The 23,483-nt window shown below is 42.1% G+C and overlaps 2 protein-coding genes across 3 annotated transcripts in view; one reads left to right on the top strand and one right to left on the bottom strand.

The window, feature by feature from the left end:
* Positions 1 to 4,059: 4,059 nt before the first annotated feature.
* LOC118364209 (trophoblast glycoprotein-like) lies at positions 4,060 to 5,988 on the bottom strand. Its single transcript, XM_035745540.2, has one exon. It carries the CDS (start codon positions 5,808 to 5,810, stop codon positions 4,680 to 4,682), a length of 1,131 nt encoding a protein of 376 aa, XP_035601433.1. The 5' UTR covers positions 5,811 to 5,988; the 3' UTR covers positions 4,060 to 4,679.
* Positions 5,989 to 6,272: 284 nt separating this feature from the next.
* The window catches only part of LOC118364208 (inhibitor of Bruton tyrosine kinase-like), a 40,553-nt gene continuing 23,342 nt past the window's right edge, over positions 6,273 to 23,483 (top strand). The window contains exons 1-4 of one of the 2 annotated variants that reach the window (XM_035745539.2): positions 6,273 to 6,395; positions 14,867 to 15,813; positions 17,586 to 17,682; positions 17,872 to 17,996. In XM_035745539.2, coding sequence (XP_035601432.1) covers positions 15,484 to 15,813; positions 17,586 to 17,682; positions 17,872 to 17,996 — 552 coding nt within the window. In that variant the 5' untranslated portion in view covers positions 6,273 to 6,395; positions 14,867 to 15,483. Of the gene's footprint in view, positions 6,396 to 13,528; positions 13,738 to 14,866; positions 15,814 to 17,585; positions 17,683 to 17,871; positions 17,997 to 23,483 lie in introns of those variants that run through there. The other variant, XM_035745538.2, reaches the window with a different exon arrangement.

Genomic DNA, 23,483 nt, shown 5'->3' on the forward strand with positions numbered 1-23,483 from the left:
TGTACTGACCAGTACCCGGTGTTCGCGGGGTCCGACATGTCAATCAACCTGCTATCTGCCAATCACGGGAATGCCTGGAATGTTCTGATGCCGGGCATCCTGGTGGTTGGCGGAGTGGCGTGGAGGGGGGTTGGGCAGGGGGGTGGAGCATTGGAAGTTAAGACCAGGTTCAGCCTTTGTTCTCTCTCTCTTACATCTGGGCTTCACAAGAGAAGGTCACGATTGGCTTGTGGGTTATCTGTCATCTATTTGGCGTGTGCTACGGCCCAAACAGTAGCCGGTGTAAAGTTGGTTTAATAAACCGTCAATTCGCAAACTCAAGCCTCTGTCTGGACAATTGTTCATTTATGATCTAGTCAGGTCATTACAATACATATTTTCCAGACGTTGAAGTTAGGTTCAATTTAAATTGTGAATCAAATTTGAAAATATATTTTCCATATGTTTAACATTTTCTGGGTGTTGAACAATACATAATTTCCAGACGATGAAATCAGGTTAATGTTCCGTTCTGAATGAAAGTTGAAAATAGGCTACTTTATTTTCTGTATGTTGAAAATATGTATTTTCTAGATCTATTTTATGAATGTTGAAATCAGGCACATTTTGGGCTCTGAATGAAAGTAGAAAATAAGTAATTTATAGACTTCTGTGTTTGGGCCAAATCAAGGCTGGTCCAGACCGGACCAAAGACCAATGTCTGTCGATGTGGAAATTAAGTCCGGACTCACCAAAAAAAAAGACGTCCAAATTACTGTCCGCGCTTACTGGGGTGTAACCGACAGCGTTGCCAGAAATGTAATTTTATGAATGCCCATCTATGTGGTAAGTCTACTGGATAAAAAAAAAGGTGTCCAAAAGACGTCTGCTCTTGCTTATTGGGTATCCTACCATGTTGGCCAGCAATGGAATTTTATGGGGCGGCAGGGTAGCCATTGGACTAGTAACCGGAAGGTTGCAAATTCAAATCCCCGAGCTGACAAGGTACAAATCTGTCGTTCTGCTCCTGAACAGGCAGTTAACCCACTGTTCCTAGGCCGTCATTGAAATAAGAATTTGTTCTTAAACTGACTTGCCTAGTTAAATAAAAATAAAAATGGGATTTTATGAATGCCCATCCATGTTGTAGGCCCACCGTTCGTAAAATGGGCTGATGCATTGGCTTTATTGGTCCTGCCTCATGTGACTAATCAATTTGGCTATTTAAGCACTGAAAATCAGCTACCCAAATTTCAAGCAGTTATCGTGAGCCTATTTGCAATGTCTTTACACAGCGGGAAATGCAGAATTATTTTATTTTTCGCTATGATCAGCTTGTCAAAGAATTATGGACACAAACTTGAAATCACTGATCATTTCAATGGGGTGAAACTCCTGGACAATAGTTTTGATTGTCCATTCCATATTGTTCATTTGTTTCACTGTTTTTAGGACATGTTTTGTTGATGTGATAGTACATTTTTTATTTGATTTATTTAGGTTAGGCTATTTGATCAGAGAAACCTGCATAATGTAAAAAGTGTCCGTTTCATTGCATTGTCATACATTTTATCTCGAGCCTGTAGACTACAGAAAAGGTCACATACTCTTTCTACCATATCCTATATCTGCTACATGATTTATGTTAGATTATTTCTTTGACGCAACGTTGGTAGAGTGCCTTAGCATGCGTCTCTCCAACAGCACCCAAGTGAGGCGCGCTGGGAAAGGACAACGCAAAATATTTTTGCGTCCCTGCCTTTGATAAAGCGGGCACTGCTTGTCACAGAGGCATCATCGCTCACCTAAAAAGCCAATATGCCTCTGGTTAAGAGAAATTGTCATTGTTTTTGGGCAGAATTATGTGAGGTTTTATGTGTTGTTGGAGGCGCGTCTTGGTCAGTTTACCTCAAACTCCGCCCTTGTCAATCTGCCGAATGAGATGGCAGGCCATGACGGGATGGGCTGAGAGAAACTGAGGGGTGGGATTAAGGAGATCGGTAATGATATTACTGAAAACACTACATATATTGCAGAGTTACAAAGAAAAAGCCATATCTCAGACTGGCCAATAAAAATAAAAGATTAAGATGGGAAAAACAACACAGACACTGGACAGAGGAATTCTGTCTAGGCCAGCATCCCGGAGTCACCTCTTCACTGTTGAGACTGGTGTTTTGTGGGTACTATTTAATCAAGCTGACAGTTGAGGACTTGTCAGGCGTCTGTTTCTCAAACTCGACACTCTAATGTACTTGTCCTCTTGCTCAGTTGTGCACCAGGGCCTCCCAAACCTCTTTCTATTCTGGTTAAAGCCAGTTTAGAAGAAAGTTCTCTATTTCTGGCCATTTTGAGCCTGTAATCGAACCGACAAATGCTGATGCTCCAGATACTCAACGAGTCTAAAGAAGGCCAGTTTTATTGCTTCTTTAATCAGCACAAGTTTTCAGCTGTGCTAACATAATTGCAAAACGGTTTTCTAATGCTCAATTAGCCTTTTAAAATGATAAACTTGGATTAGCTAACACAACATGCCATTGGAACACAGGAGTGATGGTTGCTGAGAATGGGCCTCTGTACGCCTATATAGGTATTCCATTAAATATCAGCCGTTTCCAGCTACAATAGTAATTATATATATGAATGACAAAAACACTGAATTCCTGAAATGGATAGCCTCTACTTCTGATACCTTATTGGCTTATTTAAAAGCAAACAATGCCTTGGGAAGATTGATTGCAGACGTAATACGTGATAGGCCTATATATTTGAAACTCATCTCCATAGTCAATCCTGGGTTAAAATGTATCTACTGGGTAATGGTTTTAATGCATTATCCTTTTTGGACCCTGTACACAGACTGTCTTTGTATTGAAAGTGAGGTATGAAGAAACATGGTTAACACCCACACACTGCATAAAATTTGGACACAAAATCTCTGATCACAAACCTGGGAAATACAAAAACAGTTCACACAAGGGCCACTTTTTAACGTTCAAACACATTGCCTGAAAAGCACATATCACTAGTGACAAAGGTAGTAGTTAGTTGTGCACAGAGACTGTGTTTCTGTTTTGTGCTCGTTAGCTCATACTTCCTGTCCCGTGGTCTTCCATGTGCATGGTGAGGTAATGGCCAGGTATATAAATAAAAAAATGACTCACACATTCACCAACTGTGCAGTTACTTTACCATCCAAATTATATGTCGACTATGCCTGACCACTTTCACTGTAAAATAATGTTCCACGTTTGATATTTACTCATCCATACTGACACCAGAAACAGATCAGTGTTTAGTTAGGAAACAATACTTGAAAATGAGATACTTTAATGCCACACCCCTAAAACAGTGCAGATTAAAGCAGTTTGAGCCAATTTTCATACCATACTGCCTGTAGAGTGCCCTCCTGGTAAGAAACTTGGGTACTGTGTACCTTCCTTAGCATTTGTCAGGAAACACAGCACTTAACTTCCCCCTTTTCCAGCTGTTTGCACTCACAACACTGGAATGCTTTGAATGAGTGCCATTCCTGTACTTGGTGTAGTTGAACCAAAGAGCTTGTTCACTGACCATTGGCTAGACGTCAAAATATTATTTTGGATGGTTCGGCGCTATGCAATTATTTGGCTATCGCGCCAGGGATTTCTAACCAAATCCTTGCAGGGATTAAATTGGACAGGAACATTCCTTCACATCTAGATTCTAGATTAATTACCTTTAATTGGAAAGTATTTCAAAATCAATTAATCTTCAAAGTCATTCTACCACCTTCGAAAGTCCCAGTTACCCTTTTCCCCACCTCCTTAAGAGTAAAATTTGGACACAATGGCTTCTACCTGTAATGTCTCATATGCACGAGCTGACAGAGAGCTTGTTAAATGTATGGAGGTGACATATAAAGTATTGCCTGTGTGGTATGGTTGGTACCGACTGTAGCATGATGACCTGTCTGCTGCATGTGTTTGAATCTGCAATGAGTGTGCACTTCTCCATTTCATGACCCTGAATCTCTGCTGCCCAAAATACCTCCACATTCCTCAGTCTCTGGAGTTTAAAGGACCTCAATCGAGAAAGGAAAACAGCAACGCAATACATTTTATTCAGCTGTACATCATGAAAAAATGTTGATAATGTTCACCTAACAAGTGCAATACGAGTGAGATAAATTAGCAAATGCTTTAATAATCACATTATATTAAAAAGGAATAAAGACATCTAAACAAGCATAGCAACACTTTACAGTGGGAGGAAAGTGGAAACAAAAATGTGATTCAAATATAACCAGCAGAAAGGATATAGATGTGTGTGTATATATAGCCTAGTTATTACCAGTCAAAATAAGTCTGTTAGAGTTTTACGTACCATCCTTTTTTGCTCAAGGGAGGGAACATTTTATATTACAGAGAGCCCGCTCACAAACCCCGTCTGAGTCATGATTCTCAATCCATGGAACTGCATGAAAAGGAGTAAAAACAAACAGACACTGCGTTGCAGGGGCCAAGGGCATGCGTGGTGGCAGATTGTGGGTCGTCATGGCTGAGGAGTCATAACTGCTGTGGAAGTCTGGACAGTACCATGGAGGGGGTTGCAGGCAGGCTGGAGCACTCCGGAACTAAAGAGTTGCTCCTGTATCTCTTGCTCATACCATGTCATAATGCCTCAGTCACTGTGGGGCCCTGGCTTACATAGCAGTCCTCTTAAATGTCTGAGTTGAGGCTGAGGTTGGCCAACCTGGGGTCCGAGTTGATCTCATACCTGTAATGGTAGCCCTCCATGTGGTCCCTGCATGCGTCCCGAATATTGTATAGCCACCGCTTGATCCCCTTCCTGTTGAGGTAGAGGACCAACAGAAAGATCACTCCAATCAAGGCCAGCACCATGCCCAGAAAGACATACGAGGTCTCCAGCACACCTTTCATTTCACCCGAAAAGGTACACTCCAACTCTTTTATCTGGAGCAACGGTAACTGCCTCAGAACCTCAGGGTCAGAACAGGTCATATTCTGCTTGTCTGTGACCTGCTCAGAGCTTTTCAGCCAGGACACAAGGTCCTCGATATTGCAGTCACAGAGCCAAGGGTTCCCTGCCAGATGCACCTGAAGCCCAGGCTTGAGGCTGAAGTCCATCAGTGTAGTGTTGGGTAGTTCCCTCAGGGCATTGTCCCTCAAGTCTAACTCACGAAGCCGAGGAACACTCAGCGTCCCATTCTGGATGAAAATGAGCGAGTTGTTTTGTAGGTTGAGGATGGTGAGGTTGGAGAGGTGGGAGAACATGTCCTCAGGGAGGACCACCAAGTCATTGTTGGACAGGTCTAAGCGGGTAAGTTGAAGGGCTCCGCCATGCCGTAGCAGACTGAAGAGCTCATCCATGGAAGTATGGTTGTAAAAAGCCCTGCTGAGGTTAAGGTCCAGCAGTTTGTTGTAATCGGGGAAGGCTTGAGCACTAAAATGCAGAATCCTGTTGTTACTCAAGTCTAGCAGCCTGAGATTTGGCAAGTTGTTGAATACATTGTGGTCCACCAGCTCCACCTGGTTTCCTGTGAGATACAAGTCTGTTAACTGCTCAAGGGGCACAGGGAAAGACTCAGCTGTGAGGTGGGAAATGTTGTTCCCAGTAATGAACAGGGTTTTAGTGTTTGCTGGCAATGGCTGTGGAACCGCGAATAAGCCCTGGTTCAAACATTTGACCGTGGATGTGAAACAGACGCATTTGTCAGGACAGGCTGAATTTGAAACAAGAACAGCAAAGAAAAACCACAAACGAAGCAGAGTCGTATTCTCTCGGGTTTCTTCAAGTTTACAACATAACAATGAGCTCAAAAAACGCATTTTCTCACCCGTGGTTCCAATGAGTCTGATAGATAAAACGAAGCACAACGCGTAGAACGTGTACAAATGTTTTTCCCCCCCGAGTCACACAATCCACCTTCAAGTTCCTGTCCTCCACATGCAAAATGCTACTTTTCAACCTTTTTCCTGAAGGAAATAGCTTCACTTCCGATTTAAACTGGGTGGCAACGATTACATTCATTAGCTAAACAGCATCCTCGCATACATTTACGAAGAGAAAAGTTTTTGGTGCCAACCAGTCTCTCACCATGCTCATCGTTTTAGTGGGGCTTTCAAATCCGGTTGACGTTCGTTTTATCGCAGTTCTCACTAAACTGTATTCGCACACGCTCGAGTCAGCCTTTGACGTGAAGTGCGTAAATAGCCATTAGATTTCGAGGAGTCCGATAAAGCACAGCAAACACGATATAATGTTCGAACAAAAGTATCTGAGCACACTTGGTCCAACGATGCTTCCCTCGAATAAAAAGAATAGACCCTTCTCCAAGTGGGGTATGCGAAAAATTAGTCCGCGACGGCCAAACCACTGCAAGGCTAAGGCTATACCATGTTCCATTACGATGGGTGAGCAATGACGCTTTTGTAACTTAATGTTGGCATTCAACACATTCAATATTTGTTATATATCCTTAATATTGCTCACATTTCTTGTTTCCTTTATTTATTTAAATGTATATACAATCACAATATGTGCAGTCTCTATTGGGCATTTGCCTAATGGTCAAGAAAATGCTATGGGTGTGCACCAAATAAACCACTGCTTCATAGCAGAAGTAGCCTAGTTTAATCTAATGAAAGGTTTTCGATCCAAAATCAAACACATCATCAACTATACTCAATTATTGGAAACTGTAAACAAGTATTGCATATTATTTAATATAATTAGTTACATCTCAGATACACTGTAGATATCAGGGCCACTCAGCCAATGTGCCGGAGAGCTAAGGGAATGCAGTTTTAAACCTCAGAACACAAGAAGCCATTAGTTTTAGACTTTATGATTCAATTGAAAAATTATTGTCAAGTGAAAATCCATCACTTTGGTTGCGTAATGCACTTCCTCACTTAATGTAGGCTATTATATGCTTTTAGAGGGGAATGACGATCAAAAGATAGAGCATAATGTGGGTTGTTTAATGTACTATAGCCTACTGGGCTGTGCTTTTTTGAATAGCCAGCAGTAAAATATGAGCATAGATAATAATAATAATAATAATAAATAAATAAAATCAGACTTTTTTTTGTCCCACAAAATTAGTGAACTAGAACCCCCTCACCCGACAGCACCCCCAACCCAGAACATCTTCCCAGGGCCATACATGTGTCATTTTAGACAGTGATCGTTAATTTATATTAGTTAACAGCCAATATATAATCCTAACTGATTGATGAGGAGCACAAAGTCCCCAGGGTCCAGGGCATAACACTGATGAAGTTCTGGGGTGGAGAGAAACCAAGCACTGCTGTTAGTGTGTGTGTGTGTGTGTGTGTGTGTGTGTGTGTGTGTGTGTGTGTGTGTGTGTGTGTGTGTGCGTGTGTGCGTGCGTGCGTGCGTGTGTGTGTGTGTGTGTGTGATTGAGAGAGAAATAGTACATAGGTTTACAGTAAAATTCATGTTCTTATACATGTAGTGACATTTACGTCATTTAGCAGATACTCTTATCCAGAGCGACTTACTGGAGCAATATGGGTTAAGTGCCTTGCTCAAGGGCACATCAACAGATTTTTCAAACCAGTGACCTTTTGGTTACTGGCCCAACGCTCTTAACCATTAGGCTACCTGCACTGTAATTACTCTAGTAACAACATTCTATTAAAATGTTAATGATAAAAACCTATTAACATAACTTTTAGTGATCTATTGTAATGTTTTTGTAATTACATAAGAGAAACTTATCCCCTTGCAAAATAGCTAAACTGGTGCTCACCAAAACTTAATCTGGTCCAAATAAAGGAGAGCAGCATTAAAATAGTTTATTTCCAAAATGGTATATCCACCAATTTTTCGCTTTTTTTCTTCATCAGAAATACATGTTTATGTGTACCTTTAATGTGTGTGTGTAAAATATTACTGTTCTTAGATGTGTATTAAAAAAAAAAATTCCCCCTGCAAAACGCTATGTATATACAGTGGGGCAAAAAAGTATTTAGTCAGCCACCTATTGTGCAAGTTCTCCCACTTAAAAAGATCAAATCCAAATCAAATCTAATTTTATTTGTCACATACACATGGTTAGTAGATGTTAATGCGAGTGGAGCGAAATGCTTGTGCTTCTAGTTCCGACAATGCAGTAATAACCAATGAGTAATCTAGCTAACAATTCTAAAACGACTACCTTATACACACAAGTGTAAAGGGATAAAGAATATGTACATAAAGATATATGAATGAGTGATGGTACAGAGCGGCATAGGCAAGATGCAGTAGATGGTATCGAGTACAGTATATACATATGAGATTAGTATGTAAACAAAGTGGCATAGTTCAAAGTGGCTAGTGATACATGTATTACATAAAGATGCAGTAGATGATATAGAGTACAGTATATACGTATACATATGAGATAAATAATGTAGGGTATGTAAACATTATATTAAGTAGCATTGTTTAAAGTGGCTAGTTATATATTTTACATCAATTCCCATCAATTCCCATTATTAAAGTGGCTGGAGTTGAGTCAGTGTGTTGGCAGCAGCCACTCAATGTTAGTGGTGGCTGTTTAACAGTCTGATGGCCTTGAGATAGAAGCTGTTTTTCAGTCTCTCGGTCCCAGCTTTGATGCACCTGTACTGACCTCGCCTTCTGGATGATAGCAGGGTGAACAGGCAGTGGCTCGGGTGGTTGTTGTCCTTGATGATCTTTATGGCCTTCCTGTGACATCGGGTGGTGTAGGTGTCCTGGAGGGCAGGTAGTTTGCCCCTGGTGATGCGTTGTGCAGACCTCACTACCCTCTGGAGAGCCTTACAGGTTGTGGGCGGAGCAGTTGCCGTACCAGGCGGTGATACAGCCCGAAAGGATGCTCTCGATTGTGCATCTGTAGAAGTTTGTGAATGCTTTTGGTGACAAGCCGAATTTCTTCAGCGTCCTGAGGTTGAAGAGGCGCTGCTGCGCCATCTTCACGATGCTGTCTGTGTGGGTGGACCAATTCATTTTGTCTGAGATGTGTACGCCGAGGAACTTAAAACTTACTACCCTCTCCACTACTGTTCCATCGATGTGGATAGGGGGGTGTTTACTCTGCTGTTTCCTGAAGTCCACAATCATCTCCTTAGTTTTGTTGACGTTGAGTGTGAGGTTATTTTCCTGACACCACACTCCGAGGGCCCTCACCTCCTCCCTGTAGGCTGTCTCGTCGTTGTTGGTAATCAAGCCTACCACTGTTGTGTCGTCCGCAAACTTGATGATTGAGTTGGAGCGTGCGTGGCCACGCAGTCATGGGTGAACAGGGAGTACAGGAGGGGGCTCAGAACGCACCCTTGTGGGGCCCCAGGTTTTGAGGATCAGCGGGGTGGAGATGTTGTTACCTACCCTCACCACCTGGGGGCGGCCCGTCAGGAAGTCCAGTACCCAGTTGCACAGGGCGGGGTCGAGCTTGATGACGAGTTTGGAGGGTACTATGGTGTTAAATGCTGAGCTGTAGTTGATGAACAGCATTCTCACATAGGTATTCCTCTTGTCCAGATGGGTTAGGGCAGTGTGCAGTGTGGTTGAGATTGCATCGTCTGTGGACCTATTTGGGCGGTAAGCAAATTGGAGTGGGTCTAGGGTGGGTCTAGGGTGTCAGGTAGGGTAGAGGTGGAGGTGATATGGTCCTTGACTAGTCTCTCAAAGCACTTCATGATGACGGAGGTGAGTGCTACGGGGAGAGAGGCCTGTAATGTTCATCATAGGTACACTTCAACTATGACAGACAACATTTGAAAATAAATCCAGAAAATCACATTGTAGGATTTTTAATTAATTTATTTGCAAATTATGGTGGAAAATAAGTATTTGGTCACCTACAAACAAGCAAGATTTCTGGCTCTCACAGACCTGTAACTTCTTCTTTAAGAGGCTCCTCTGTCCTCCACTTGTTACCTGTATTAATGGCACCTGTTTGAACTTGTTATCAGTATAAAAGACACCTGTCCACAACCTCAAACAGTCACACTCCAAACTCCACTATGGCCAAGAGCAAAGAGCTGTCAAAGGACACCAGAAACACAATTGTAGACCTGCACCAGGCTGGGAAGACTGAATCTGCAATAGGTAAGCAGCTTGGTTTGAAGAAATAAACTGTGGGAGCAATTATTAGGAAATGGAAGACATACAAGACCATTTATATTCTCCCTCGATCTGGGGCTCCGCGCAAGATCTCCCCCCGTGGGGTCAAAATGACCACAAGAACGGGTGAGCAAAAATCCCAGAACCACACGGGGGGACCTAGTGAATGACCTGCAGAGAGCTGGGACCAAAGTAACAAAGCCTACCATCAGTAACACACTACGCCGCCGGGGACTCAAATCCTGCAGTGCCAGACGTGTCCCCCTACTTAAGCCAGTACATGTCCAGGCCCGTCTGAAGTTTGCTAGAGAGCATTTGGATGATCCAGAAGAAAATTGGGAGAATGTCATACGGTCAGATGAAACCAAAATAGAACTTTTTGGTAAAAACTCAACTCGTCGTGTGTGGTGGACAAAGAATGCTGAGTTGCATCCAAAGAACACCATACCTACTGTGAAGCATGGGGGTGGAAACATCGTGCTTTGAGGCTGTTTTTCTGCAAAGGGACCAGGACGACTGATCCGTGTAAAGGAAAGAATGAATGGGGCCATGTATTGTGAGATTTTGAGTGAAAACCTCCTTCCATCAGCCAGGGCATTGAAGATGAAACGTGGCTGGGTCTTTCAGCATGACAATGATCGCAAACACACCACCCGGGCAATGAAGGAGTGGCTTCGTAAGAAGCATTTCAAGGTCCTGGAGTGGCCTAGCCAGTCTCCAGATCTCAACCCCATAGAAAATCTTTGGAGGGAGTTGAAAGTCTGTGTTGGCCAGCAACAGCCCCAAAACATCACTGCTCTAGAGGAGATCTACATGGAGGAATGGGCCAAAATACCAGCAACAGTGTGTGAAAACCTCGTGAAGACTTACAGAACGTTTGACCTCTGTCATTGCCAACAAAGGGTATATAACAAAGTATTGAGATAAACTTTTGTTATTGACCAAATACTTATTTTCCACCATAATTTGCAAATACATTCATTAAAAATCCTACAATGTGATTTTCAGGATTTTTTTTCTCATTTTGTCTGTCATAGTTGAAGTGTACCTATGATGAAAATTACAGGTCTCTCTCATCTTTTTAAGTGGGAGAACTTGCACAATTGGAGGCTGACTAAATACTTTTTTTGCCCCACTGTATATACCCCATTGTTTAGCTGGAATAGAAGTATCCTGTATATTTAACATATAAATTCTACCTATAATGAATCTAGCCTCATGCTATAGCGTTTAGTTGGGCTCGTCCCCAGTAGCACCCTATTCCCTGTATTGTACACTACTTTTGACCAGAGCCCAGATCTCATATGATGGTTAAATATAGGCCTATTTTTTTCATATTTAAGTACATAAATACAAATGTACAGTTCTTTATTAAAATGTAATTATGTGTCACATTTAACGGTGTAAAACTTTGTAGTGCAACTTTTTTTCTCAAAGTGAGGCAGACATAACACTACATGGCCAAAGGTATGTGGACACCTGCTCATCGAACATCTCATTCCAAAATCATATGCATTAATATGGAGTTCCCTTTGCTGCTACAACAGCCTCCACTCTTTTGGGAAGGATTTCCACTTGATGTTGAAGCATTGCTGCGGGGACTTCCTTCCATTCATCCACAAGAGCATTAGTGAGGCCGGGCACTGAAGTTGGGTGATTAGGCAGTTGGCTTTCCAATTAATCCCAAAGGTGTTCGAAGGGGGTAGAGGTCAGGGCTCTGTGCAGGCCAGTCAAGTTATTCCACACCGGTCTAGACTGACCATTTCTGTATGGACCTCGTTTTGTGCATGGGGGCACAAAACAGCCCCAGACCATTATTCCTCCTCCACCAAACTTTACAGTTGGCACTACATTTGGGCAGGTAGCGTTCTCTTAACATCCGCCAAACCCAGATTAGTCCGTCGGACTGCCAGGTGGTGAAGCGTGAATCATCAACCCAGAGAACGCATTTCCACTGCTCCAGAGTCCAATGGCGGCAAGCTTTACACCACTACAGCGGACGTGGGACATTGCAAATGGTGATCTTAGGCTTGTGTGTGGCTGTACGGCCATGTAAACCCATTTCATGAATCTCTTGACTAACAGTTATTGTGCTGACGTTGCTTCCAGAGGCAGTTTAGAATTCAGTAGTGAGTGTTGCAACCGAGGACAGATTATTTGTACATGCTACACACTTCAGTGCTTGGCGGTCCTGTTCTGTGAGCGTGTGTGGCCTACCACTTCGTAGCTGAGCTGTTGTTGCTCCAAGGCGTTTCCACTTCACAATAAAAGCTCTTACAGTTGACCGGGGCAGCTCTAGCAGGGCAGAAATTTGAGGAACTGACTTGTAGGAAAGCTGGCATCCTATGAAGGTGCAACATTCAAAGTCACTGAGCTCTTCAGTAAGGCCATTCCACTGCCAATGTTTGTCTATGGAGATCGTATGGCTGTGTGCTTGATTTCATACACCTGTCAGCAACGGGTATGGCTGAAATAGCCAAATCCACTAATTTCAACGGTTGTCCACATACTTTTGGGCATTTGTATCTCGTTTTGCAACAAAATCTTTGTCTCCATGAAATAAAACCATCTAGTGATAGGTTTCAAACAAATACATGCCTGTCATTTAACAACCCCATGCCAGGATTAGATGGTGAACAGACACACTAATCTCCTTCCTACGTTCTTTAAACTAAAAAATCGTATTTACCAACATTTCTTAAAATCGATATATAGTGTTTTGAATTGAAACTCTTCATAACTACACAGGCATGAGTTTTGAAGAATAACCTAATTTAAAGTTTTACCAAAGTATGTACCAAAGTCTTTCTGACTGGACTCTTTCCTCATTAGTGGTGGTTTCTAATGACTGGCCTCCTAATCTTACTCAGCTGCAGAATTGTTCTCCTAGGATTAAGAAGAATAATGCTGCTATTGTCGCAAAAAAAGTAAATGTATGACTAGAGAAGGAACGACTCATCAATATGTAAATGTGTGTCAAGCCCTGGTGTGAACCACAAGTCTAACCTTTACTCCAACCTTGACCCCTTATCTATTCTTAACTGGAGCCCAAGTGACCATCATTTGAAACTAAGAGATGTGGAGGAGAAATCATTCTTCCTTTGCAGGAAACTTCATGCATTTATTACTTGAGGCCATAATGTATTATTTTCAAGTTGTAAACCAGTGGCCCAAGGGTAGGCAAACCTGGACCTACTCTGGGCACCCCCAGGACCAGAGAAACCAGTGATAAGGTAAAAAAAAAAAAACATATTGTGTTGATATAACAATCAATACGTTCATGTAATTAGTCTACTCCCAACTCGTAACTCAGTGTAGGTGTCACTTTTCGTTAATTAAAAAAAAGTATATTTCTCTAAGCAGTGACGTCAATCATCGAGAGGAATTATTTAAGCGATTATAGTGAAACCGTCCAATAGAAAACGGGATTGCAAGATCTCTCAACCAATCAGAAGTCTCCGTGTTGCCCAGCCTCCCTCCTTCTTGGATCCTTACTTAACAGTGGAATAGCATCTGTTTTGTTCAAATATCTAGGTTTAATAAGAGCTTTTAGCAATGTATATTTTTGAAACGATGACACAGTGGATGTGTATCATTGGCGCAAGCTTCATAAGCACTTTCGTCTTCATCTAGCGACAGGTGAGAAAGTGAAATGTGATCGTGGCAATCTATTTTCAATGCAACTCGCTAGCATAGCTAATCTAACTAAACATCATCACGTCAGTAACATCATTCAGACCTCGATGGTCACATCAGAGTAACAACCAACGATACATTGTCACCTGTGCCGTATATAACAAGTTTGATTTAGATTAAAGTATTTGAGATATTGTCCAATATGTTAATAGTTTGTAGCTAATTTTTTATCTTTCCAAATTCAAATGCTAGCTAGCTATCAATGTAACGTTAGCAGGTAACTAGCCATGATTTAGAGAATGAAAGATTAAAGGAAACTGTTAAATCATGGTGAAAAACGTTGGTGTACATGTATATAGCTGGTTGCAATAACACTGGATTACTTTAACTAGCAGCACAATGAATACAAATGGTGGCCTATTGTCTGGTGCAGTTCTCCCTAAGAGTCTTAACGTTTAGGTAACTATGTTAGTCAGCTAGCTAAGTAGCAAGTGGGGTAGATTGAAGCAGCATCGACTGTATCCGCTTCTAACTTAGCTAATCAATATATGTTAGCTATGTTCACTACATGGTGGACATTTTAATGCACACCATACACCTGACAGGTATTTTGCAGACCAATGCATCTTTATTTAAATACCTTTTTATTATACTCATGTTTTTCACTTTCACAACTCCAAACGGTGCATGATGTGGAAACAGTCAAACTGTTGCATGTTCCTGTTTTGATACCCATTTTCGTGTTACTAAAACGTTTGTGCAATATTTTTGGCCTGGAGTCAATAGACAGCCTAGCTCGGCTGCTATTATAGGCATAGTAGTGCCAAGTCAATTGACCCTTGATGGTTGTTTCTGTATATCTGGGGTGCTGAACTGCACGTTGACCTTTCCACATGTCTTGCTAGGTTTGAACCATTTCATCTATGTAGCATAGTACAGTTAAAGAGCAAGATGGGTATGTTGGATTTTCCAGAGCATGTACTTGTTCTTTGTGCTTTGAATAAGCTTGTTCTGTGGCTTTGTGGACACATTTAGTACATGCCATGTTTATGTTGTGTAGCAGTTGTTTTCTCTGCCTTGTAAAACACTGGAAGTACATGCAACTAATGACTGTCCACCCTTTCTCCCCCAGGTTCCGAATACAATTATGGAGTTTTGAGAAGGGTTTTGTGTGTCTTGGGGGGAAAGGGGGCCTTTCCCCTCAATTTGGATGGACTATTTGAAGGGACCTTCTGGAGGGTTAATGAACTTGTTGCCCTTTGTAAAATATTGTATTTAAAAAAATATATATAATAACAATTGTAAAAGAAGGTATTTTTGAAAATATTTGTAGTATATTTGTATTTTATATAAGTATAGTATTTATAGATGTTTATTTAATGAATTCCTGATGCCATTGAATGTTTCAAACACATTTGGTTGTGTTGAGTTTTGGGTTGACATGGTGGACTGAGATGACCTAAAACAAGGCCCTGGGGTTGCTAGGGTGCGGTGGAACCTCAACACAAGCACAATTCTAGCACCCCAAAACAATCTCCCACCTTTTTCTATTTTCTTCCGAGAGCAGCTACATTAAAACATTATAGTTTCAAAGTCAAACTGACTTGCCCTAAAGCGTTATCTTAGGTTTTGTTGTTGTACTGAAGGGTGTTTCAGTGTTTGTTTTAGAGTTTGGAGTTTGGGGGGAGCAGGATCTCCCTGAACACGTTAGAGCGGGGAGTTCACAGCAAGGTTTAGAAGACACTCAGGATGAGCATGGTGATGGCAACCCCAGACTGCACGCCAAAATGCCGCTCCATGCGTCATGCAGATGAGGTGGTGGCGGCGCTGACGCAGGGTTCAGAGGGGCGCCTGCGGGCCTTCCTCAACACTCACTGCCACAATGCGGCCACACTGAGGGACGCCTTCGGCCGCACGGCCCTGCACCTGGCCGCCTCGCTGGGCAAGAGGGCCCTGCTGGAGTGGCTGCTGGAGACGAAGAGCGCTGACCTCATGGTGAAGGACAAGGAGTCTGGCTGGACTGCCCTGCACCGCAGCGTCTTCTACGGACACATCCACTGCCTCATGTCACTTGTTAAGGTGAGTCTCCCTCTGTGTTTCAGAACTAATGTTGAGATGACTGGGCCTCCTTTGGCCTCTACAACACAGTGGCAAGACAAAGGTATGTGAACCCTTTTGTATTATCTGGATTTCTGCATAAATTGGTCATCAAATTTGATCTGATCTTCATCAAAGTCAAACAATAGACAAACACAGTGTGCTTTAACTAATAACACACTAACAATTATGTTTTCATGTCTTTATTGAGCATACAGTGTTAACATTCACATTATAGGGTGGGAAAAGTATGAGAACCCTTGACCCTCCTTTGGCAGCAATGACCTCAACTAAAGGTTTTCTGTAGTTGACCTGCACAACGGTCTGGAGGAATTTTGGACCATTCCTCTTTATAAAACTGTTTAAGTTCAGCAATGTTCTTGGGATGTCTGGTTGAACCACTCTCTTGAGGTCATGCCACAGCATCTCAATCGGGTTGAGGTCAGGACTCTGACTGGGCCACTCCAGAAGGTGTATTTGCTTCTTTTGAAGCCATTGAATTCTTTTGTGTGTTTTGTGTCTTTGTCCTGTTGCAACACCCAACTTCTGTTCTTCAATTGGCAGACAGATAGCATTACGTTCTCCTGCAAAATGTCTTGATGAACTTAGCAAATCATTTTTTACCTCGATGATAGCATGAAGCAAAGCAGCACCAAAACATGATGCTCCCTCCACCAGACTTTACAGTTGGGATGAGGTTTTGATGTGTGCTGTGCCTCTTTTTCTCCGCACGTAGTGTTGTGTTTGTTCCTTCCAAACAACTCAACTTTAGTTTATTCTGTCCACAGAATATTTTGCCAGTAGCACTGTGGAACATCCAGGTGCTCTTTCAGATGTGCAGCAATGTTTTTTTTTGGACAGCAGTGTCTTCCGTGGTGTCCTCCCATGAACACCATTTTTGTTTAGTGTTTTATGTATCGTTGACTTGTCAACAGAGATGTTATTATGTTCCAGAGACTTCTGTAAGTCTTTAGCTGACACTCTAGGATTCTTCTTAACCTCATTGAGCATTCTGCACTGCTCTTGTAGTCATCTTTGCAGGATGGCCACTCCTAGGGAGAGTAGCAACAGGGCTGAACTTAATCTATTTATAGACCATTTGTCTTACCGTGGACTGACGAACATCAAGGCTTTTAGAGATCATTTTGTAACTTTTTCCAGGTTTAGGCCTTTCAACAATTATTAATCGTAGGTCTTCTGAGATCTTTTGTTCGAGGCATGGTTCACTTCAGGAAATGCTTCTTGTGAACAGCAAAGTCACATTTTGTGAGATTTTTTTTTTACAGGGCAGGGCAGCTCTAACTAACATCTCCAATCTCGTCTCATTGATTGGACTCCAGGTTAGCTGACTCCTGATTCTAATGAGCTTTTGGAGAAATCATTAGCCTAGGGGTTCACATACTTTTCCCAACCTACACTGTGAATGTTTAAATTATGTATTAAATATAGACAAATACAATATTTTTTGTGTTATTAGTTGTAGCATATTGTGTTGGTATATTGTTGTGACTTAGATGAAGAGCTGATCAAATTTTTAGGTCCGATTTATGCAGAAATCCAGTTAATTCCAAAGGGTTCACATACTTTTGCTTGCCACTGTAAATGATTGGTATGTGGAGGATGACTTCCATTGGCAGTACTTTTGTTCTGTAGCTACTCTTTTCTTGCTTGCTTCATCACTGGCCTACAGCTAGGTGTAGTTAAATGGAAATAATATTGTGGCTCTAGTCTAGAATGGTGCTTCTGTGTTGCAGCATGGCGGCATTCTCTCCACCCAGGATAAGGAGGGCCTCTCTGTCCTGGACTTAACCATGAAGGACAGACCAGCACACGTTGTATTTACAAAGACTGGTGAGGATCGCTTATCATTTCATATCGATCTCTCATTTGTACTATGCATGATAAGGGAAAAGCGGATGTTTCTTTTAAGCACATAGTCAAGACTGTTGTCAATCGTTGTTGCCTACTTGTAGGAAATAGTGTTGGAAGTCTTGGCTGTGGCAGGCATTTTTACCAAACTTTTGGTTTTCTCTCTCTCAGACCCCACTGAGGTTTATACCTGGGGGAACAACACCAATTTCAGTCTGGGGCACGGGAACCAGGAGAGCAGGCATCATCCTGAGATTGTGGATCTGTTTTCCCGGACCGGGGTTTACGTCAAACAGGTAAACAAACCGACTACTATTTTTTATTTATTTGATTTAACCAGGGAGGCTAGTTGAGAACAAGTTGTCATTTGCAACTGTGACCTGGCCAAGATAATGCGTAGCAATTCGACACATACAACAACACAGAGTTACACATGGAATAAACAAAACATACAGTAGAACAAAAGAAAACAAAAAGTCTATATACAGTGAGTGCAAATGAGGTAAGTTAAGGAAATAGGCCATAAGAATGTTGTGATTGACAGAGTCGAAAGCCTTGGCCAGGTCGATGAATACGGCTGCACAGTAATGTCTCTTATCGATGGCGGTTATGATGTCGTTTAGAACCTTGAGCGTGGCTGAGGTGCACCCATGACCAGCTCTGATACCAGATTGCATAGCGGAGAAGGTATGGTGGGATTCGAAATGGTCAGTAATCTGTTTAACTTGGCTTTCGAAGACCTTAGAAAGACAGGTTAGGATAGATGTAGGTCTGTAGCAGTTTGGGTCTAGAGTGTCACCCCCTTTGAAGAGGGGGATGACCACGGCAGCTTTCCAATCTTTGGGAATCTCAGACGATACGAAAGAGAGGTTGAACAGGCTAGTAATAGGGGTTGCAACAATTTCAGCAGATCATTTTAGAAAGAGAGGGTCCAGATTGTCTAGCCCGGCTGATTTGTAGGGTTTCAGATTTTGCAGCTCTTTCAAAACATTGGCTATCTGGATTTGGGTAAAGGAGAAATGGTGGGGGCTTTGGCGGGTTGCTGTGGAGGGTGCCCGGGCAGTTGACCGTGGTAGGGGTAGCGATGTGGAAAGCATGGCCAGCTGTAGAGAAATGCTTATTGAAATTCTCAATTATAGTGGATTTATCGGTGGTGACAATGTTTCTTAGCCTCAGCAGTGGGCAGCTGGGAGGAGGTGCTCTTATTCTCAATGGACTTTAGTGTCCCATAACATTTGAGTTAGTACTACAGGATGCAAATTTCTGTTTGAAAAAGCTTGCCATAGCTTTTCTAACTGCCTGTGTATATTTGTTCCTAACTTTCCTGAAAAGTTGCATATCACGGGGGCTATTCGATGCTAATGCAGAACGCCGCAGGATGTTTTTGTGCTGGTCAAGGGCAGACAGGTCTGGCGTGAACCAAGGACTATATCTATTCCTAGTTCAGATTTTTTTTTAGGGGCATGCTTATTTAAGATGGTGAGGAAGGTACTTTTAAAGAATTGCCAGGCATCATCTACTGACTGGGTGAGGTCAATGTCATTCCAGGGTACCCCGGGCCAGGTCGATTTAGAAAGGCCTGCTCACAGAAGTGTTTCAGGGAGCGTTTGACAGTGATGAGGGGTGGTCGTTTGGTCGCAGACCGATTACGGATGCAGGCAATGAGGCAGTGATCGCTGAGATCTTGATTGGAAACAGCAGAGGTGTATTTGGAGGGTGAATTAGTTAGGATGACATCTATGAGGGTGCCCGTGTTTACTGATTTGAGGTTGTATCTGGTAGTTTCATTGATGATTTGTGTGAGATTGAGGGCATCAAGCTTAGTTTCCATTAGTTCACATATAGTGTCGAGGGCACAGCTGGGGGCAGAGGGAGGTCAATAGCAAGCTGCAACAGTGAGACTATAGAGATCCAATAAATGTTCTCTTGAATTATTTTCAGTCTACGCTCTGTTCCGTTCTTCTTAAGTGGAGAAGATGTTCTGCCTCTCTTAGCCACCAGCCATTAGCTAGTCACATGAGTCATTATAGGGCTTCCCCACCTTAAACACCCTAGTCTCCTGGGCCACCCCCCCACACAGACTTGGCCTCAATTTATGGTTCACCAGGGGGATCCATCACAACAATGCTTATGTAAAAACACGGTTGTACCATCTGCGGCGTCTCCTGGATAACAGGCACGTCACCTGCCCCCACCCCCCGCACCTCCTGCAAAACAGACCCCCTCCTGGGATATTGCCCTCACAACAGGCTGCTCTCCCAGGAACAACGGGCATGTTTTGTATCAGTTGGCATTGTTCTTATTGGGTGGTTGTGTATAGTATAAGGGGTAAAATCACAGCAATGGTAACTGGCTATTATGAAGCTCTCTATTAACAAAAACTACATCTATTAACAAAAACTACATCAGGGCACCACTTTTGAAGTCTGGGAAACATATAAGACACACTTTTTTGTGTAGTTACCTTTTAATTCAAGTGCACATGCACCGAGCACTGTTTCGTTAGCTGTGTTTCTCTGTAGCACACGTGATAGTGTTAGCAAAACAAATGCCTACTGCACTGATGAAAATAATCCTGAAATAGTTCTACCAGGTAGGCAGAGGCTACTCCAGTTAGTTATTGTTATAATTGATTAGGTTTTTGGGAAAGCCTTTCCATCTACCAGAAGACAGTTATCATTAGCATTGCTTATTTTTTTTTGGTGTAATGCGAATACAGGGGAAACACTGACTGACATCATTGTCCTCCTATCACTATGGATTTGGGAGATTTTAGAAATTGAAATATCAGGAGTGAGCTGCTGAGTGAGAGGGTGAATGAATGAGAGGAGTAGGACAGGTGCACTGGGCTTGGGTTCTGTGTCTGGCTTTGTCTAAGCCCAGCTCTGCATGGTTTAACCCACGTTGGCCTTATGTGCGATCTGCTCTACAGTGTCACTGATGGCCATGTGGAGGCTCTTACTGTGACTATAGCTATTGGCACCAGACTGCACCTGTGTCACTGCCCAGTCTGTCTCTCTCTTTAGTATAGAGCAGGGTTCTCTTAACTGTTGGCCCCTTGTTTTATTTGGCCCCCCAAGTTTTCGGAGATAAAATGAGTTTTCATTGTTGGACATAAGACTGTAAAAACACCAGGAAATCTGCTCGAAGTGATTTTAATTTAAGAAATCTGTTCCAAGTATTCCCACGCAAAATGGAGACGTCATCGTATACAAATTTAAACAAGGTTTGAAATGATTGTTTTAGTCAAACTATCTTTTTGGGCATCTTGCAGTCAATTTGCAGTTTACAAATGATTTGTAATTACAGTTGTCGGAAGTTTACATACACCTTAGCCAAATACATTTAAACATCTGTTTCACAATTCCTGACATTTAATCTTAGTAAAAATGTCCTATTTTAGGTCAGTTAGGATCGGCACTTTATTTTAAGAATGTGAAATGTCAGAATAATAGTAGAGTGATTTATTTCAGCTTTCATTTCTTTCATCACATTCAGTGGGTCAGAAGTTTATACACTCAATTTGTATTTGGTAGCATTGCCTTTACATTGTCTTACTTTGGTCAAGCGTTTCAGGTAGCCTTCCACAAGATTCCCACAATAAGTTGGGTGAATTTTGGCCCATTCCTCCTGACAGAGCAGGTGTAACTGAGTCAGGGTTTTAGGCCTCCTTGCTCGCACACACTTTTTCAGTTTTACCCACACATTTTCTATGGGATTGAGGTCAGGGCTTTGTGATGGCCACTCCAATACCTTGAATTTGTTGTCCTTAAGCCATTTTGCCACAACTTTGGAAGTATGCTTGGGGTCATTGTCCATTTGGAAAATCCATTTCCGAGCAAGCTTCAACTTCCTGACTGATGTCTTGAGATGTTGCTTCCATATATCCACATTATTTCCCTCCCTCATAATGCCATCTATTTGATGAAGTGCATCAGTCCCTCTTGCAGCAAAGCACCCCCACAACATGATGCTGCCACCCCTGTGCTTCACGGTTGGGATGATGTTCTTTGGCTTGCAAGCGTTCCCCTTTTTCCTCCAAACATAATGACGGTCATTATGGCCAAACGGTTCTATTTTTGTTTCATAAACCAAAGAACATTTCTCCATAAAGTACGATCTTCGTCCCCATGTGCAGTTACAAACCATAGTCTGGCTTTTTTATGACAGTTTTGGAGCAGTGGCTTCTTCCTTGCTCAGTGGCCTTTCAGGTAATGTTGATATATAGGACTAATTTTACTGTGGGTATAGATACTTTTGTTACTGTTTTCCTCCAGCATCTTCACAAGGTCCTTTGCTGCTGTTCTGGGATTGAGTTGCACTTTTCGCACCAAAGTACGTTCATCTCTAGGAGACAGAACGCGTCTCCTTCCTGAGCGGTGTGACAGCTGCGTGGTCCCATGGTGTTTATACTTGCGTACTATTGTTTGTACAGATGAACGTGGTACCTTCAGGCGTTTGTATATTGCTCCCAAGGATGAACCAGAGTTGTGGAGCTATACAATTTTTTTTTTTTCTTAGGTCTTGGCTGATTTCTTTGGATTTTCCTTTGATGTCAAGCAATGAGCCACTGAGTTTGAAGGTAGGCTTTGAAATACATCAATAGGTACACCTCCAATTGACTCAAATGATGTCAATTAGCCTATCAGAAGCTTCTAAAGCCATTCCATAGTTTCTGGAATTTTCCAAGTTCTTTAAAGGCACAGTCAACTTAGTGTAAGTAAACTTCCGACCCACTGGAATTGTGATAGTGAAATAATCTCTGTAAACAATTGTTGGAAAAATTACTTGTCATGCAGAAAGTAGATGTCCTTACCGACTTGCCAAAACTATAGTTTGTTAACAAGACATTTGTCGAGCGGTTGAAAAACAAGTTTTAATGACTCCAACATAAGTGTATGTAAACTTTTGACTTCAACTGTATGTTCCGGCCCCTATCATCCGCTCAAAAACAAATCGGGCCGCGGCTGAATCTAGTTAATGGTCCCATGTGTTAGGTTTTAATTATCAGAGTAAGAATTCGACGGACACTTTGAAAGCTTAAACCAAGTTTATTCTTCCTAAAGGATCAAACAGCTGGACAGACGACAACATGTTTACAATGGTGGTGGTGGTATGTGGATTCTCCTCCTCTCTAAACACTACTTCTCTGTTAGGCAGGAAATGAAGTGACGCGGGCAATAAACTCTTCCTTAACGTGACCTGACCTCAACCCCCTTCATCACTAATCCACTGCTCTCTCCATTTTTTTCAGTGCTTCCACGTGATCATTAACTTCTGGTGTAGACCTAAACCTAATCACTTAAAATTTCAGTATGATACCTGATAATTTACCCTATTCAAAGTTTAGGAGTTAGAACCCAGAATCCAGCACTGGTTTAGAGGGCGTTGAGAGGTCTGAGGAAGAAACCTTGTAAGGTAACTTTGTATTTTTTTTTAGGTAATGTTCTAGAGATCTGTGATATAACGTTGTAAAGATGTAGACCCTAACTGTGGTTAGAACCGTTTTCCAGCGGTTATTTAGACTTATGCTAGGGAATGCAATCCTATGACATCAGCTCTAGTGCTCTGCTACAGCTCATGATGTCATAGGGTGGCATGCATTCCTAGTTTACTACAGATTTTGACAAAAGTCTTTGGGTTAGATACATTATAGATATATCAGATGTCATATTGAAATGTAATGACAACTTTTGAGTTTCATAATTGTCTTCTGGCAGGTTGCTATTGAGCTTCTATATTTTATACACCTTTTCATGACCTGGGCATTTTCATGACCTTTG

The sequence above is a fragment of the Oncorhynchus keta genome, chromosome 31 (assembly GCF_023373465.1).
Source record: "Oncorhynchus keta strain PuntledgeMale-10-30-2019 chromosome 31, Oket_V2, whole genome shotgun sequence".
Lineage (NCBI taxonomy): Eukaryota > Metazoa > Chordata > Actinopteri > Salmoniformes > Salmonidae > Oncorhynchus > Oncorhynchus keta.